Here is an 18,191-nt window from a genome sequence, read left to right on the forward strand (position 1 = left end):
CGTGGACCTGATCAAAAACAAGGAATTGTTTACCTCCTTCCATATTTTGAACCTGGTCAGCCAAGCTGCCACAATATATTTTACTTTGTTGACGGTATCACTTGGTGAAAATGTATTGCATCATGACACATTGTGAGCTTGTAGAACTGCTATAGTATTTGTGCTGTTTTTGAATATTTGGGAAAATGTTAGCCTATAATGAATGGCATGTCGAAAATAGGGACACCAGGGATAATGTGGCTAAAGATAGAGACATTTAAATTATTTAGAGCCTTGCTGGTGAAATATGACGGTTCCATTCACCATCACCAAATAGTTGTGGAGGTCGCGGTACTATGCTATGTCGGGCAGATCGCTTGTCTGACCATTATATATTATCTGAGGAATAGTGTAGCTGAGGACAAACTTTAAGGATCCTGTTCTCCCAACAGTCACACTTTTTGCCACATAATAACATGTCCATTGTCCAAATGTTCCAAATTCTTAGGCAGCCTTGCAGATGTAATATGAACACTCACTTTGCAAATTAAGGATCCAGCAGTAGACTTACCATCCACAGATTTGTGTTCTGTTAAGTGGGTTTTGCCATACAACATGGCTGAGTAAACAATGTGCATCACAAAAGTGCACATCATCTATAGGGGGAAAACTGTACATCTGAGTAGTACTCACACTTTTTTTTATACTCTCCTCACAGGTTATGTTTCTCTCCTTTAACTCCCATCTCTGCTGTTTTCTCCCCCTTTTATTTTGTCCTCTTTTTAACCCTTCAGTCTCGCTGACACTTTTCCCTTCCCTTGCCCGCCCCTCTTAAAGTCTTTCCTTAGAACAGTATACGGCGAGTGCACTATACTGTGGGTCAGGGTGAATTCCTTGCTCGTCTGTCTTGATTGGCCGAGGCAGCGTACCGTTTGTGGTTCGGCTGACGACAGTGCTGTCTGCCGGGATGAAATAAGAGATCACACACGGCGTACACTGACACTAACACACACACACACACACACACACACACACACACACACACACACACACACACACACACACACACTACACACTCCCACAGCGTATATACACACATACAGTACATCTGGTGTTTCCTGTAAAATGTAACCCAATAATGTGAGAAAGCCTTTTTAAAATATTTCTGCACAGATGTGAGACTGGGTGATCTCGGCTTCAGTGTTGGTGTATACAGGTGTGTACGTATATACAGAGTGTGTGAGTGTAGGGAAGCCAAACGCATACATATAGTAGGGGTGTGTGTGTGTGTGTGTGTGTGTGTGTGTGTCTTCGTGCACGTCCACAAGGGTGCAAGTGAGTCCCAGCAGTTGGGGATGAGATCGGCTCCCCTCGTATAGAGAGAACACCCTGCACATCATAAACACACGTTCCTCCGTTCTCTTATTATTCCAAGAGTCTGGCTCCAAAAGCAACACAAGAGAGCTCACTGTGCGGAGGAAGGCCTTCAGAAACGTTAGGCCAGCGGGCGCTTGAAGTCCTCCCGCCTGTTTACAGACGCCAGAGCCACAAGCCCTTTGATCAGGCCTGGACACTCCCTATCCTGATACTGTGGTGTGGTCCTGGAGCACACACCGTCCAGTACTTCAAGGCAGACATCACAGAACACGGCACAACACATGGCTGTTCAGCGGACGCTTCAATCCAAGGCACTTCACAGTCACACAAGTGAATACACAGTGAAACCCAGACTGTTAAGTTAACCCATTCAATCCGGAAACGCATCTCTGTCATTTTAGATTTCTTTGGCTATTCAAAAATAGCAGATCTTGTAGATCTACTATTTTTTAAATGAATCGTTAAAATGTGTGCAAATCTTTGAATATACAGTATCTTTTTCAAAGCGAACTTTTGTAACTCAAATTGCTTCTGGGGTCCCTGGAACAAAACATTTTACAAATGTTGACACCGAATACCAGCGCGGTATTCGGTGCCTTGCTATGAGCTTGTATATCTGCTATTTTTTAATAGCCAAAGAAATCTAAAATGACACAGATGCATTCCCGGTCTTAATGGGTTAATTATAACCCAATAAGACCTGAGGCCGATTCTACAAATGCCATCTAAACCAGTCAAAAATAGCAGATGTACAAGCTCGCAGAACTTCACAAAGTGAAGCGCTGTGAGCTTGTATATCTGCTATTTTTCAATGGCCATCTGTGGCGTTTAGGCATAATGTATTTCCCCAGTGGGACCCAACACTAGTAATGTCCACCGACTCCACAGGATCACTATAGTCAGTCGACTATCCATTAGTTTACAGAGCAAGATATCTCGGCATTTGGACTAGTTACATCATGATAAGGGAACGACACCACCCAAAACCTCTACCAATGCATCACTGCCCGTTAATGCATTACAATTTTCTTGTTTTATGAACTATTACACTAAGTGGTTATACACTTGAAGAAGTTCTGCCTAACTTTTAGCAACACGTAAAGTGTCCCACCAGGAAAGAAAAAACACTGGACCACTGCTACTCGCCCTCCAAGAAGGGTTATAAGGTTCCCCTCTCCCACCTTTCTGCAAGTAATTTTCCCAATAACGGGAGTATAATATAATACAAGGACAGAGTGGAAACTCAATTCTAACAATGTGACATGCAACGTAAGTGGCAGGGATCAAGAGGCATCACATGAAAAGAAATGTGCCCGTCTGTCCAAAGTGCTGATGCTGCTCTAGCGGACGATGTGAACTCATTCTATGCATGGATCAAGGTCACCGATGTTAATGCTAGGCTGACGGCCAGCAGGGTCAACGGGTGAGAAACGGGTGAGCTGCAGGAAAGCATCCCGCCTAGACTGAATCTCCGGGCGAGTCATCAAGACCTGTGCCGAATCTCCTGTCTGCAGTCTCGCTCTGGCCCAATCTGTGGTCCCCACATGCTTCCAAGAGGTTCACCATTGTCTCCATGCCCAAGAATGCCTCCCCAGCCTGCCTGGATGACTGCAGCCTGGTAGCGCTGACACATCTGTCGTCATGTGCTTTGAGAGGCAAATTATCTGAAAACTTTTCTGATTTTCAGCCGAAATCCCATTGTTCTGTGTGAGGAGATCAATGATATAGCATGGCAACAAATCGATGCAAAATGTACATTCCGTAGGCTTGATGACGTGAAAAGACGTGTTTGATGTCATTGTTTCGCAATGTCAACATTTGGCAGAGAAATACACAGAAGACATTGGTTATTTTTTGCTGAATTATATTATTGAAGTGCTAGCTGAATAGCAGCTGGGCCTATTTATAGCCATCAATTAGTTTATACTCTCGTTTAGTCATTTTAGTTGTCTTGTACATTGGAAATTGCATGAATGTATTTATTATTGATACAAATTTTCTGGATGTCTGCTACCCCACTACAATGGAAATTGTAGTTTGTAGTTTGATCCATTTGACAGATATGTACAAATATGTTCATGTTTTGTCATTCAATTGATCTCCTCACACAGAACAATGGGGTTTAGGTTTAAAATCGGCCACGGCTCCCTTTAAGGATTACATCTGCTCCTTTCTTCTCAGCACTGCAGTTTTCCTACCATCCCAACAGATCACGGACGACGCCATCTCCCAGGTTATGCTTGTCGTCCTCTCCCACCTTGACAACAAGGCGGGGGATATGTTAGGCTGCTGTTCATTGACATCAGTTCAGCTTTTAACACCATACGTGTTACCAGGCTGTTAAACTGTATATAACCTAGACTGAGCTCCTCTGTGTGTATTTGGATCCTGGATTTGTTAACTGCCAGAGCCTGGGTTGTCATGGTGGGCAGACTCACCTCCAACGCCCTCACCCTCAACACCGGAGCGTTGCGTTCTGAGTCTTCTGCTGTACTCCCTGTACACACAAGACTGTGTGGCCACTGGCCAGGCATAGCTCCAACACCATCAAGCTTGCCAACGACACAGTGGTGGTGGGCCTGATCACAAACGGCGACGAGAAGGCCTATCTGCAGGAGGTGGCAGACCTGTCGCTTGTGGTGCCAGGACAACAGCCTTTTCTTGAATGCCGGTAAAAACCAAGGAGATGGTTGTGGATTTATGTACTCAATGGCAGAGGACCTACGCCCTGCTTATGATCAATGGGAAACCCGTGGAAAGGGTGAGCAATTTCAAGTACCTCAGTATGCACATCACTGAGGACCTGTCATGGACAGTGCACACAGACACTAGGAAGGCTAAGCATTATACTACCTCCGACAGCTTGAAGATGAGCTCAAAGAAAATCTGAAATCCTTCTACTCGGCTATATAGCATTCCGACGGGGGCTGTCACTGTTTGGTGCGGGTCCAGCGTGCCCTGCAGAGCACCATGGAGACTTCACTTGCCTCCCTGCAATATTCGTTTTCCAGAAGGTGTCTGATGAGAGCTAAAAGGATTTTGAATGGCCCACATCACACCACCAATGCACTGTTTGTGTCGCTGCAGTCAGGTAAACACTTGCATTGTCACAACAAGGCCACTACAGGGACACAGAAAGAGCTTTTTCAGAGCTATCAGAGCTCTGAACAATGACCCAACTGTCAGGTCAGCTGTCTTTAACCTGTAAATACCCACTCATCAACAGGTCACGTACAGTATTGTCGGACATTTTCTGCCCAACCCGCTTGCATACATTTTATGTTTTTATATTGTATTTAAGGCAGAACTGTTACAGGTAAATATTGTAACTGGTCTAAGGTACTACTACTAGCAGTAAGTAATACTTAGTAAGTAATGATGTGTAAAAACTTACATTTTGTATCCTATATTAGCTACCATTATTATATTTTGTAATATATATACGTTATGTTGGGTATTAAGTTGTAGCACTGCCTGTCAGAGTCTGCCACACCAACATTTCACTGCTCATACACATATGAGCATGTGACAAATGGTCTTTGAATGTTGAAACTTGTGATACTGCAGTAAGAACAGCAGAGGGAGATGTTGAGGAACTCCTTATGGGATTGGAGTGTAGTAATAGAGCAGTGGTTCCCAAACTTTTTAGCTCAAGACCCAAAAGAGACGTTTGCCCGGGACCCAAACTAGTGAAAATTGTTGCGAGCTTGTAGATCAGCTATTTACTACTTACTACTTTTTTTAAATTTGATTTATTTGATCTTTGTTTTGTTTTTAATTGATGACAAAAATGGCTTTATAAACGTATTTAAATCTTTTGGAAAAAAAAAAAAAAAAAAGATTACGTAGGAAACAAAAAAGAGGAAGATATTTACTCACCACCATAAAAATGTGTCCGCGACCCAAAGATGGGTCCCTACCCACTGTTTGGGAAACAGTGGTATAGAGGCCCAGAGCACAGGAGGAGTGTAGTGTGCTGCATAAAGAGATGTCTGAGGCACTGCCGTTCAAAGAAACCAGCTGCTGTCCAGCAGGGGCTCAGTGTGTTATCTCTGCATGTGTGCACACTACACTATTATACCCCAATAGTGTTTAATATGATGTATTGATAAACCTGAATTTAAATATATTTTCTGCCAGATATTGCTATTACAGTACATTTCACTGTATTGGCCAAATGGTCTTTGTAGATAGCCTTCTGCTTATGTTTGTCTGTGTTGATGCCTTAATTATCACACACTATGTGTGGCTACTGATCAGTGAATCTTCTTTCCTAGAATGTTATGTTTTCGTAATGTTTCCATATTCACGTTGAAGATGTCCTGAAACCTGCGTGGTGGTGTGCACTATTGCATGTGCGAAAAAATGCCTTTTTGTTTGTCTGTGTGGTGTGTTTGTGCACATCAGTATGAGGGAGCGGAGGGCTTGATAATTGGCTTGTGTTGGAGTGTCAGAAGGCTGAAGAGCGGATAATAGCAGACTCAAGCTGCTGCCACGGGGGTGGGGGTGTGAAGGGAGGAGGGGGGGGGAGGGCTGCGGCGGAGGGGGGGGGGCTTTTTGTGAATGGGGCCCTCACCTCTCCTGATCCCCCCCATTCAGGGCCCGGTCGGCCCTTTGTGGAGAGGGGATGGGAACCCAGGAACCTGGCAGCAAGTGGATGACCTTCTAGCACCTCACTCCAGCAGCCTCTCCTCTCCCCTCCCTGCTCCCTTTTCTTCACCCTCCTCCTTTATATTCTCCTCCCACTCTCCACTCTCTCCGACCTTGGCCCGGCTTTGTCCCGCGTCGTATTTTTCAGTGCATCCATTTTATTTAGGACCCCTTTCTCCCTCTCTTCTTACTTTTTTCTTCTTTTTTTTAAATAAAAATAAAAAAGGGAATCCCCACACACACACCCCCCCCCCCCACCCTCCTTCATTTGAGTGGGTGAAAGACAGAGGGGCTGGAAGGAAGAGTGAAACAAAAGGAGAGCAGAAAGGAGTTGGAATTCGGTTATGGAATGGTGAAGGAAATGGCAGAGGGAGAATGTGAAAATGGGCTTCAGGGGGAAAAGAAAGGATGCAATTAAGGAAGGCGCTATTGGGGAAAAGACATTTACTGTATTTGAGGATGCTGTGTAAATCTCCCAAGTTCTAAGTCTTTATTTTACACGCTTTCTCTCTTCCTTTCTTCCCCACCTTCTTGTTCTGCTCTTGGGACTCAATGCCTATAGAGAAACGGTTGTTTTTGTGCAATCGAATGGGAACAGGAAAAGCTGCTTTTTTTTATTAGTGTGGCCATTTACTTCCTATTAGCCAAGGACCCTAGTTTGATCTGCGGCTGCTCCACTGCCAGACCTATTCATCACTGTCCTGATTAATTGATATCCCGGTGTGACACATCAAAGACCAAATACATATGATTGGACATCTGTTTATTTTCAAATATTCTTTTAGGATAGCTGGATGACAGACCTTCATTGATCCCATGAGGGAAATTCAGTTGTCAAAGCAGTACCACAGTATGAAACACAGCACAGATAACAGGAAAAATAAGAAAATAAATACAATTAAAAGAAAGATGGATGAATGAATGTGCAGGGATTAGGAATATGGTACCAAAATCTGAAGGAAATTAGATTAAGGTTCTTGCTTGGACCTCTGCCTGGGATTTCCATGTTGTATGATCTATTAACGGGTATAAATATGCATAAAGATTTTATATATTATTGTGTACATAATACATAATGTATCCCCCGTAATGTGGGTAAAAACGAACAAATGATCTACCGTGTGCGTGTGTGCATACACACGCGCACACATGCTTGGCACAAAATGAATTTCCGCAAGGACAAATAAAGTATCTATCTATCTATACATGTATGCACACACATGTACGCACACACGTACACATGCGCGCGCGCGCACACACACACACCGTCATAAATTTGGACAGTAATAAAAACAGGAATATACAATCTATCCCCATTGAAAAGCATTTGGGGCAGTTTGCCTTTGGCAGGCCTCTAATTATGATGATGCCAGTGGAAATCCCAGTAGTCCATGAGCAAAGGCGCCAGAGACATCGGCGAGAGCATGAGTCATTTATCTGAGGACGAGGGGGAACGCCTGGTGGAGGAACGTCCAGTGGTGTCATTCATTGTATAGTTTCATGGCTACCAGCACAAAGGATCGACCAAGTCGGTGCTTTTTGCGTGGTGGGGGGGGGGGGGGGGGGGATGAATCTGCTGCTGGTACTAAACTGTAACACTTGTTGTTACAGTTGCTGTTATTTAGGGAAATACATGGGTTGATTTATGAATGTGTCACTGATGAACACCACCTGCGGGCCTGAACAAGTCACTATGGACGAGGTTCAAGCTATCGGGTCCATCCTTCCATGGATGGCTGTCTTCAATTGTGTGTATTTTTGTTTCCTTTTAAACAGGGAGATTGCCTTCACCAGGCAGCTGCAGAAACAGTCTCCCAAGCTGTCCTACTACTATCTGGGATTCTACATTCACTCCTGTCCCAAGATGCGTTACAAGGTAAGTGTTTGCCGGTTCATAACATGCCATTTTGTGGAGAGTGCTCCCCATGACTGTCCTGTACTGTGAAAGCATGCACTTTTAACATGTGTCGTATAAGTGAGAATTTAACCCTTGGCAGTGTTACTCAGTTCTCAATAATACGACAATTCAATCCTGTTAAAATATTTAAAATTCAACACAATGTAGCTGAAGGGCCGTTAGGTGCAGACGGTGTTGAGACCGATCAATAACATGTCAATAATATACACGACAATAAAAAGGAAACGACTTAGGAAACAAATAAAGATTTAATAATAATAATAAATAAATAATGGATGACCTCTCAACGCTACATCAAACTACATCATATCCAGTGCCAACTGAGCGGTATGCGATGGGCAAATAAAAGAGTCCCTGGTTATCTTACTGCTAGAATCTACTGGTAATGCAAACTTCCGTGGCAGTGCTCCCTAGTTTACACACTTCCTCTCCTTTTCTCCACTGCTATCTTTAACCCAGACTATTCTAAATACACACTTCCTCTCATTTCCTCCACTGCTATCCTTAACCCAGACTATTCTAAATCTAACCATTGCAACTTTGCTCTGTCTGAGTCCTTCTTTGACTTCTTTATGCCACTGAATCCTTACGACTGAGAATAGTTCTTCACATAAGTACTATAGTCGGTGCTGTGTGTGTTTGTGTGTGTATATGAACGTATTTCTGCTCGTCCCTGTTTACAGTATCTCATAGAGAGTGGAAGTTTTGCCGCGCTCCCTGAACTGTCAGAATGATATATGAGCATGACTTTGATGTGCGAGCCCGATTCATGAGAGCCCAATGTTTCCGCTCTATCTGTTTGTTATTTTAATCCCTTGCACAGAGCCTCACTTCCAGAAATCCGTTCGTTCTGTCTGTGTGTGTGTGTGTGTGTGTGTGTGTACACGACAGCATGGCAGACCATCTGCATGTCTTCTCCACTGTAACTGCTGTATGCGGATGGGCATACAGATGTACAAAAAAAAAAGTGTAGTTCCACCGTTTTACAGCCATCGGGTAATTTGGCCTCTTGTCAGACCATTGGTAATGGCATTGAGGGGAAACGGAGACACCTGTGGAAGGTGTTAATACCCCCCTCCCCCCCTCGCTCTCGCTCTCTCCCCAGCCTCTAAATTGAACCCCCCCCCCCCACACACACACTCATTCTATCCTCTCCTGGCACTCACCCCTCCCTCAGGTCTGTGGCCACGGGGGTTTATTCGTCTTGTACCGTACCTTGGGTAAGGGACCACAATCTTTTTCTGAGAGGCTTCAACTGTCTCTGTTGCCTGACAGTCAAAATCCTCAGTGTTAATTTAACTTGGAGCGTGTAAAAACTCACCCGTAAGGCTAAATTAACACAGGATTTCACTGTGTGCCTATGCCCCCTCCCCCCACCTCCCCCCTTTTCCCTTTCACCCTCATGTTATTCTAGGTGCAAGGGCCTCAACAGGGAGAGCGCGTGAGCTCTCTTTCTCTCCCTCTCATCCTCTAATTTGTCACTCCTCCTTTCTCTCTCTCTCTCTCTCTCTCAATCTCAGACATTTTCGGTCTTGATATCTCTGTCCCGCTCTCCTTATGTTGTTGTTTTTCTTTTCTTTCTTTCTTTCTTTTCTTTCTTTTCATTTTCCCCTTCATTGCCGCGTGGACTCTGGCGGCTGCTTTAAGTCCAGAAGCTGAAGAGTTTAGCGCTGTGCTCTTCAGAATTCTCAGCCCGCTAACCCATAGCAGCAAAGCCTCTTTTTAGAAGTGGCCAGTGGCCGGTCACATCCTGCAGTGCTTATGATCCATTCCTTTCGTCAATTCGCTTTTTGATGCAAGATTTATGTTCTTATGTTCTAATGTTCCCTTTTTTAATTATTTTTTACAACATTTCAGTCCAAATAGTGTCCACTTGTTTCTGCAGTAAAGGCATAACAGTGGAAGATCAATGCGGTGGACGCTGCAATGACTGTTAGCTGGATGTTGTGTTCCTTACAACATCCATTGCATAACCTCTCTGATGTGGTAGCATATGTGTTGCAGTTCTCCAAAGACAAGAGGTATCGCACATGGTTGTGGGTTAGAAGCCCCACTGAGAATATGAACACGACATCGTGTACGTGCTCTGAGACATTAAATGGTAAAGCCATCTGACTGCGGCAGTATGGTACGAAAGCTGCGGAAACATATCTGCACACGCGTGTGCCATACGGAGATGTGCATACATGCATGTGCACAAACACCTGACAGGCACAGCGTGGTGACTGACTCATACATGCACAAGACAGACACACACACACACACACACACACCACACACACGGAAAAGCTATTAGACCTGAACAGCTGATTCATCCGCAGTAAAAACCTGAGGGAAGGAGGGATGGAAGCGAGGAAGAATGTAAATAGATTTGATGGACTGAACCCAGTGTAGACGGAGAGAGAGAGAGAGAGAGAGAGAGAGAGGGGGGGCAGACAGGGCTGCTGGAGACATTATCGGTTGAGAGAGAGGTCACATTGGAGACAGCCACTGTAACTCAGCAACATAAGGAGGGCTGAGCAATTAACCGAAAATATATCGAAACCGATATTTTGAACCAATAACCGACTTAATCGTGCCCATGTAGATTAATTGAGTAATTGAGAAGCAGGTATATTTTTTATTTCTAATCTAATAGATTAGAACAAATCAACATGAAAAAGAATATATAGATCTGTTTTTATAATCGATTAGTTTCGTTAACCACTTAACCCTGTATTGTACTTCTTTTTACATGGTGGTGTACAAAAATAGCAAAAATCAGATCTACAAGCTCACAACGCCTTGATTAATCGTAATCAAGGCAAAAGTTTGAAATAATCTTGACTTCAAATCATATTGATTTGAAGTCATATCGCCCAGCCCTAAGAAGGAGTGTGACCGAGATGTGCACATACACATACTGTACATGCTGCGCACTCGCACAAACAAACAGATTAACGCAGTGCTGATCTACGAGCGCAGCATCAGACTTGGATCGAGAGAGAAAATGTGACACACACAACCAACTCTCACGCAGACACTACATTCACCTCAAACGCTGTCCGAGAATGTATAGTTTTTGTGGAAGCTGGTGAAAGTACGTAAACCTCATCCAAGTCCATTAGGTGAGCCAAGAATCGCCCATTCATCCATTTCTTTCTCTCATTCATCCTCTTAATTCCTCTATTCCCACAATGATGCTTTCATTTCTGTTATTTCATTCAGCTATTCCCCAAAGCATGTCCCTGTCCATGGGAGACTGATGTCTTGTTGGGGATTATGGCAAAGTGCCACATCTGCCTTTCTTTTACCCTTCCCCCGCATATTTCAGGTTTTGGTATTTCTCTATTTGTGTGTGTTTTGGTATGCCCCCTTTCTCTATGTGTGTGTGTGTGTGTGTGTGTGTGTGTGTGTGTGTAAAATCTTAATCATGCCGTTACCACAGCTCCTAGCCCCCCTGCAGGGGAATTTGCCCCCTCCTCCCATATTTGCGTGTGCGCGCGGGCGCCTTATTCACAATGTCCTTATTTAGCTTACCTCTTCCTATCTCTCCCTCGCAGGGGTGGGGTGCTGAGCAAGGGTGAGAAGGTTGCCCAGTTCCCACCTTTTGCGCACACGTTCTCCCACAGACTAGCACTTGCTCTCACACATACACACACACACTCTAAACACACACAGTGTCCCATTACATGGCCCGATTTGCATATGACCAAGTAGCTCATTAATGCACAGACATACTGAGGAATTGTTCAAGGTCCCCAAGATGGAGCCTTGGGGGAGGCCCTGTCTCTGTCCTGCTGCTGCTGTTGTTGTTGTCTTCGCTGGAAGCTCCCTGGTTTCTGGAGGTCCGTCCCATTGCTGGACACCTCAGAACCTCCAGCATTGCTCTTATCTCCTTCCATTCTTTCCTTCTTGCTTTTTCTTTCTAATTTGAATCTCCATGCCACTTCTTCATTCTGGTCATTGTACCCATCTGTCTGTGATTGTCAATTGGAGCCCATAACACCATGTTCATTACTGCAGGCTGACTTGAATCCCAAGAGAACTCTTAAAGATCAAATTGTTTTACAACTTTTAGAAATGCAAATTTTTTTAAGGTCCTTGAAACAAGTTGTTAGCTGAAAACACTTGGAGGGACACATTTGTATGTGTTTCTCTGAGGTTTTTGACATCGTTTTTGACCCCTGTCCTATTACAGCTCTATTTGGAGTCCCATCTGAGGGTTCCCCGTTCTCCAGAGTTCAATCAGATTCTACTCTCTTTACCAGACATACACGTGGGAGGCTGGATACGTTTTATGAGAATTGGCGGTCATTTTTGTCTTACTTGGAGCGGTCTGCCCTTTGAATGTGAGATCATCTGCGTGCATGATGTGCATTTATTTTTTTTGTGCATTTATTTTTTTGCATTGATGGTGGTGGTGATTTGTGTATTTGTGTTGAAAAAAAGAGAAAATATGGCTTGTTTATTCTTGGTGATGCTCAATTCCTTGTTTATTGTATCACTATTATGATGTTGTCGTGCTGAAATAGTTTTTTCTTTGTTTTGTTCCATGTTTCTCAATTTAAAAAGTATATTATGAAAAATATTCTATCTATTCGGTAAATCTTTTATGATGGAGAAACCATTATGGATATTATGCTTTCAATATTCTCTGTACGTCATGAAGCACAACAGTTTTGTTGGATACAAACATCTAACCATTGTCTCATGCGGGTTATTATGCATAAAAAACATGCTAAAATGTTTTCCAGCTTGAGGAATTAGTAGGATTACAGAACGCTCACGTTGCGCACTGTGCACCAACAGCCAATATGCAATCTGTCGGTTTAATAGAATGATTTTGAAAACGCAGAATTACTTGCTTTATTGAATTTCATTTGTTTATGCGATGAAAAATATCTCCTCCATGACGCTGTTCTTCTCAGTACACAGATCACAGGCAATGAATTGATATTTCATATTCGTCGCAGGCTCACAGCTATATGTGCATTTTATTCATGTTCATTCCAATGTTGATTTATAATACTGTAAATGGCTTCCTTTTGCTTTAATACGTATTGATGCTGCCAAATAATATACTAAAGCAGTCAAGTTGGGAACCTGTATGTTTATCCATATTTCTCATTGTTATATATTTTTTGTGTTGCTTGAAATATGACCAATGCGTTTAAACTGTCCCTGAAAGCAGGACAATTACCCGGAATTGTGTGGGATAGAAAATGGTTGGTTGAGATATTAAGAAGGGGGGGGGTGTAGTATTAATGAGTCCCATTTGCATTCCTGTATGACAGGGAAGGCAAATCAAAATGGCTTGCTATATTACATATTTTCTGAACTATCCATCCCACAAAAAATTACTGGGTTGTCAAATATTTTTTGTTAGTAGGCCCACTAGAGACCCCAAATTATAAACACCAATGTAAACTGTGGTTTTGTTTCAAACTCTTCTATAAGTCTCGCGTAGCCAGACAACTATTCCACAATCTCCGAATGCTATAGAGTCTGGAACTACACCTCCCAAAATCTGATCTGTTCGTCATTTCCGTTCACGAAAATACCTTTACATTACATTTTTTTAATTTCCATTTATGCGAAGCTATATTTGTTTAGATGGTTTTGATTCATATTCGGATACATTTTTATCGCTTGATCATTGTCAATGCATCCGACTGTATGACGGAAGCATTTGTGAGACTACTCTTTCTATCAGAACATACCACATAACATACAGTACCACAGAACATAACAGACCACAGGTGTCGACAAAAAGACTACCTGAATGTTGCACAGTATGACTTGTAATTTCCTTTCTCTGAGGAATCTTAGAATCTCAGAATTCCTTACAATCCCCACTGACCCTCAGAAACTATAGCGATGCACTTAAGGGGATTTTCTTAGCACATTTGGACAAGGCAGCATTATAGAAAGGCTTTATGTAGCACAACTAGTTTACATATAGACTCTAGAGCAGTGGTTCTCAAACTTTTTCATGCCAAGGACCCCCAAATTGATATGTAATTTGCCCATGGACATCTGAAAAGGTTTTGTGCCAGTGTCAGTATTTTCCAAACATTTTTAGATATTAAAAAAAAATATGAAATTACAGATGTACAAGCTTGCAGCACGGCACGAAGTGACGCGCTTTGAGCCTGTAGATCTGCTATTTTTGAATAGCCAACATATAAATGGATGAAGTGGTTAAAATGATTGCGATGCTATGTTAACTACTTTTGCTGGGGACCCCTCGGAACCCCCCCAAGGACCCCTGGGGGTCCTCAGACCCCACTTTGAGAACAACTGACATAGAGAATACAAAAATACAAAAGAATAACACACAGAAGAAGAATAAAAAAGTACAAGAGAATACAAAAATAGAGATACTTGAGTGTCGTGTGTGTGTGTGTGTGTGTGTGTGTGTGTGTGTGTGTGTGTGTGTGTGTGTGTGTGTGTGTGTGTGTGTGTGTGTGTGTGTGTGTGTGTGTGTGTGTGTGTGTGTGTGTGTGTGTGTGAGTGCTATATTAATTTGTGAAGCTACAGCTAGGTGCCCATATCTCTTAGCTGGTCGTCCATCCAGTGGTACACCTCAGTGCTCTTTTTATGAGGGGGGAAAGGGTTCTGCCTCCCAAGTCACACCTCAGTGTGTCCAGTGGAACCGCTCCATATGCGGTGGTGTAAACCCCACAGGCCCATGTCCAGAGCCTGGACATTCGCCGTGAAGGGTCCTGAAGGCCTGGAGTCCAGCCAGGAAGCAGGGGGCTGCCTGGGTAGTGTCAGACCCTCTCCTTTGTCCTCCGATCTGGGACGGGGTGTCCCACAGAGCCTTGCTGCCTGCCTGGTTGGCCGGTGGGTGTCGGGGCTAGACGTGACATCCTGCCCCTGGCTCTGGTCCCCGATCTCTTGGCCCTCCCTCCGCCGTTCACCGTGGCTGTCTGATGTTAGGCTGCAGAGAACATAAGGTGAAGCTATAGGAGGCTAAATGACCAAAGGTCCTGGTCCTTCTGCTACTCGCTCTCTCTCTCTCTCTCTCAAAATGAGATCTCAAGGGTAACTTAATGCCATCTGAATGGAGTACTGTACTGACCTGAAACACATTACATTACCATAGTTCATATAATATGGTTTTTGGTTAAATTATGAAATTGCCTTGTAGATTGGAGGTGTGACTCCACAGTGAGCTCTGAAAGAGTACATCTAGTGGTGCAGGGATGTATTGCAGCCTGTGGAATGAGCCCCAGTCCACTAGCCAAAACGAACCCATGTATCCTGGGGCCTCTCAGGAAGAGTGAGGCGAGCCCCATGCTGCATGCTACAGTGATATTCTGGCAACACTAAACGGTCTTGCAACATATCTGGTTGAAAGTGCAGTTTGTTGAATTGGCGTAGTTCAGGGTTGGACTAGCATTTGCCCTGATTTGCATATTTATCTTTTAAAAACAAACAATCGGATTCACTCTCTTCCCTCAGATTTTCTTCCACTTTCCATCATAACAACTCATTCCGTTTAGTGCCAAATACTTGCACAATACACTCGCCTTTTCATTTAGCTTTTGTTTGATAATTTTCCACTAGTTTTATTTTGCATAGCAGGGGCTTGAAATACCATGCCGTGTGGCGGTACTTTTCCATTTCTTTATAGAGGTTTGTGTGTATCTGCCTGAATGTAATTGTTAATGACTCGGTAGGCAGACCTTTGATGATAATAAACTAAGAGGTCACTTACCTGGCTACCAGACAATCTACAAGCTCACAACCTGGCACATTGCGACGTTTTATGAGCTTTTAATATCTGCTGTTTTTGCTGTCATTTTCACACAAAATGTTCCCAAAATAGGGACGCCATGTTGAAATTGGTTAGTAGTCTGCAGTACTTGGTCTCAACAGAGCCAACACTTGTTTTTAAGCGCGCACACGCTCAAGCGCACACACACACACACACACACACACACACACACACACACACACACACACTCGGTGCTCATTGGTGAGGGGGGGACGAGAGAGTTACATAAAGTGGTTCTTACTCTTGTTATTATTGTTCGCAGTGAAAGAATGTCTCGAGCCGAGCCCAGGAAACCATTAAAGTTTCCACAGAGAGGAAGAAAGAAGGAGCGAGCGAAACCAGTGAAAGGAGGAGGAAGGGGACAGATGGGGAGCAAAAAAGAGGAGTGACGAAATGTGTGCCAAATGAGAAAAGGAGGCAAAGATGAAAAGGATTTATTCGTTGCTCAGCGGTACTTCACTGACTTTTAAGGAGCTGCTTTGCGGCAGCTGCACCTCCGTTCCCATTCAGGCCCAGCTCCTCCTAGCGCACACAAACACACAAACACTGTCTTGAGATCAAGTCATCTCTCTATAGCAACAGCCATCAGTTCTCTGCATGGGCTGGGGCTTAAAGTTCAAAACAAGGTCTGAATCCATTCCTTAATGTTTGAGCCAGTGAGCGGAATACAATTAAGCCACCCGTTGATAATGCCCTATAGTCTACGTAGGGCAGTGGTCCTGAAACGTTTTAATTTCAAGGACACCCATAACTTTGAGAGTGTACAAAATGGACCTGTAATGGTCCATTTGAAACCTCCTCAAGGAACCCCACTTTGAGAACCACGGATGTAGTTGAATGATGTTTGAATGAAGAGAATCATGATTATATCCCCAGATATTTTGATGATGACTTATCTTAACAATTTTTCAATTACTCACACAAATATTAAATTTAACATTACAATATATAATCATGTTTTTCCACTCTATATAATATATATATATATATCTATATAATATTTGTATTCCCATTTATTTGATAATCTTATGTAAACGTGGGGGCTATTGCAAATATTCCTGTATTGTGCAATCGTGAACAATCGCTATACACGAGCGTAAGTAAGCGTGTAGCCTGGCGTGTGCAGTCATTTTATGCTACGCTAATGGCTGCATTAAATCTGTCATGGCCTGAGGGCTTCCCTGTCACCATAAGCTTCATTCCCATGACATAAATTTGACATGACATAGTGCCTCATGGTGCAGACATGTCCATCAGGCCCCATTTCCTCTAGACACATAAAGTACATACCATACATACATACACCTGCACATAAACAAAACAGGATTGTGGATATATGTCTGGTTGCCCTGTTCAGTGGTTCTCTGGACCACTAGCATATTAACACATTGACCGCCAGAGGTTAATCTCATAATGTACTCACCAGTGGCAACGTTTTATTGTTGTTTTTTGTTTTTTTCACGTCGCCATAGACCTTGTTAAAATCCGTAAGATTGAGTTGTGCACTGTTTGTATACATCGCGGACATCTGCCTGGTTCGAGCAGTGAAGACCACGTGTCAAACGGGGCATCCATGTACTAATTCTGTTTCCGGTGGTGTTACTATGAAATAGCCTGGTAAACCCTCCCTCCGGAAATCTCATTTCCATTTGATTTCAGGAGTGAGTCTGGCATGAACGCCCATTCTGCAATATTGGCTCTGTACGCCAAACTGACGAGCCTATCAGCGTCGTCGCTCATCGTTCTGTTATTGACAGCTTACGTTGGCCAATCAGGTGGCGAGTTCGAGTGAGCCCGAATGAAGCAGAGTGCAGCCTGAGTGACGCCGAAAAAAGACGAACGGCAGCCATTGTTGTTCTGCGAGTGCCTTCACTTCTTACTTTTGTTTTTAAAACGGTCTCAAACTTCTTTTTTGAGGCACGGAATTTACTATTAAGATATCGTTTGGATAAAATGTAGTTGTTTAACTTCATATATGTGGTCAATTAATCATGACAGAGCCTATTTAAAAATATAAATTTAGAGAACCAGCAGGGGCGGGGAGTGACACGCATGTATCCCAATAATGCAACCAATTTGGGCATGGCCGTTGCGTCACATAGTCTGGAGTTGGTAAAAATGAACTGCTGATTGGCTGAAGGGGTTGTCAGTCAACGGTATTACTCCCGCCCAACTCCAGCCCACAGCCAATATTGCACAATGGGCGTTCATGCCAGACTCACTCCTGAAATCAAATGGAAATTAGATTTCCGGAGGGAGGGTTTACCAGGCTAACAATGAAATGGTCCGTGTCGAAAATAGAAAAAAGTTTTGTTTTTTTTTGAAAAAAAGGAAAAAGCACCACAGCCCGTAGGCTACGGGATCGGCGCTTTACGGTTGGATTTATCGGCCCGTAGGCTACGGGCCCGGCGGTCAGAGTGTTAAGAACAATCCTCAAGGCCCCATCCTACATCCCCACAACAATATTGTTTAGTATATAAGACGGCATTACACAGTCATTTA

General features: G+C 43.5%; 1 protein-coding gene across 3 annotated transcripts in view; it reads left to right on the forward strand.

Annotated features, from left to right (window-relative positions):
- ate1 (arginyltransferase 1) overlaps window positions 1–18,191 on the forward strand; it is a 92,958-nt gene that overhangs the window by 47,010 nt on the left and 27,757 nt on the right. For all 3 annotated transcript variants that reach the window (XM_084077154.1, XM_084077152.1, XM_084077153.1), the window contains one exon: window positions 7,783–7,882. In XM_084077154.1, the coding sequence (XP_083933280.1) occupies window positions 7,783–7,882 (100 nt within the window). The remainder of the gene's footprint in view (window positions 1–7,782; window positions 7,883–18,191) is intronic.

Source organism: Gymnoscopelus microlampas (genome assembly GCF_963454915.1).
Source record: "Gymnoscopelus microlampas genome assembly, chromosome: 13".
Lineage (NCBI taxonomy): Eukaryota > Metazoa > Chordata > Actinopteri > Myctophiformes > Myctophidae > Gymnoscopelus > Gymnoscopelus microlampas.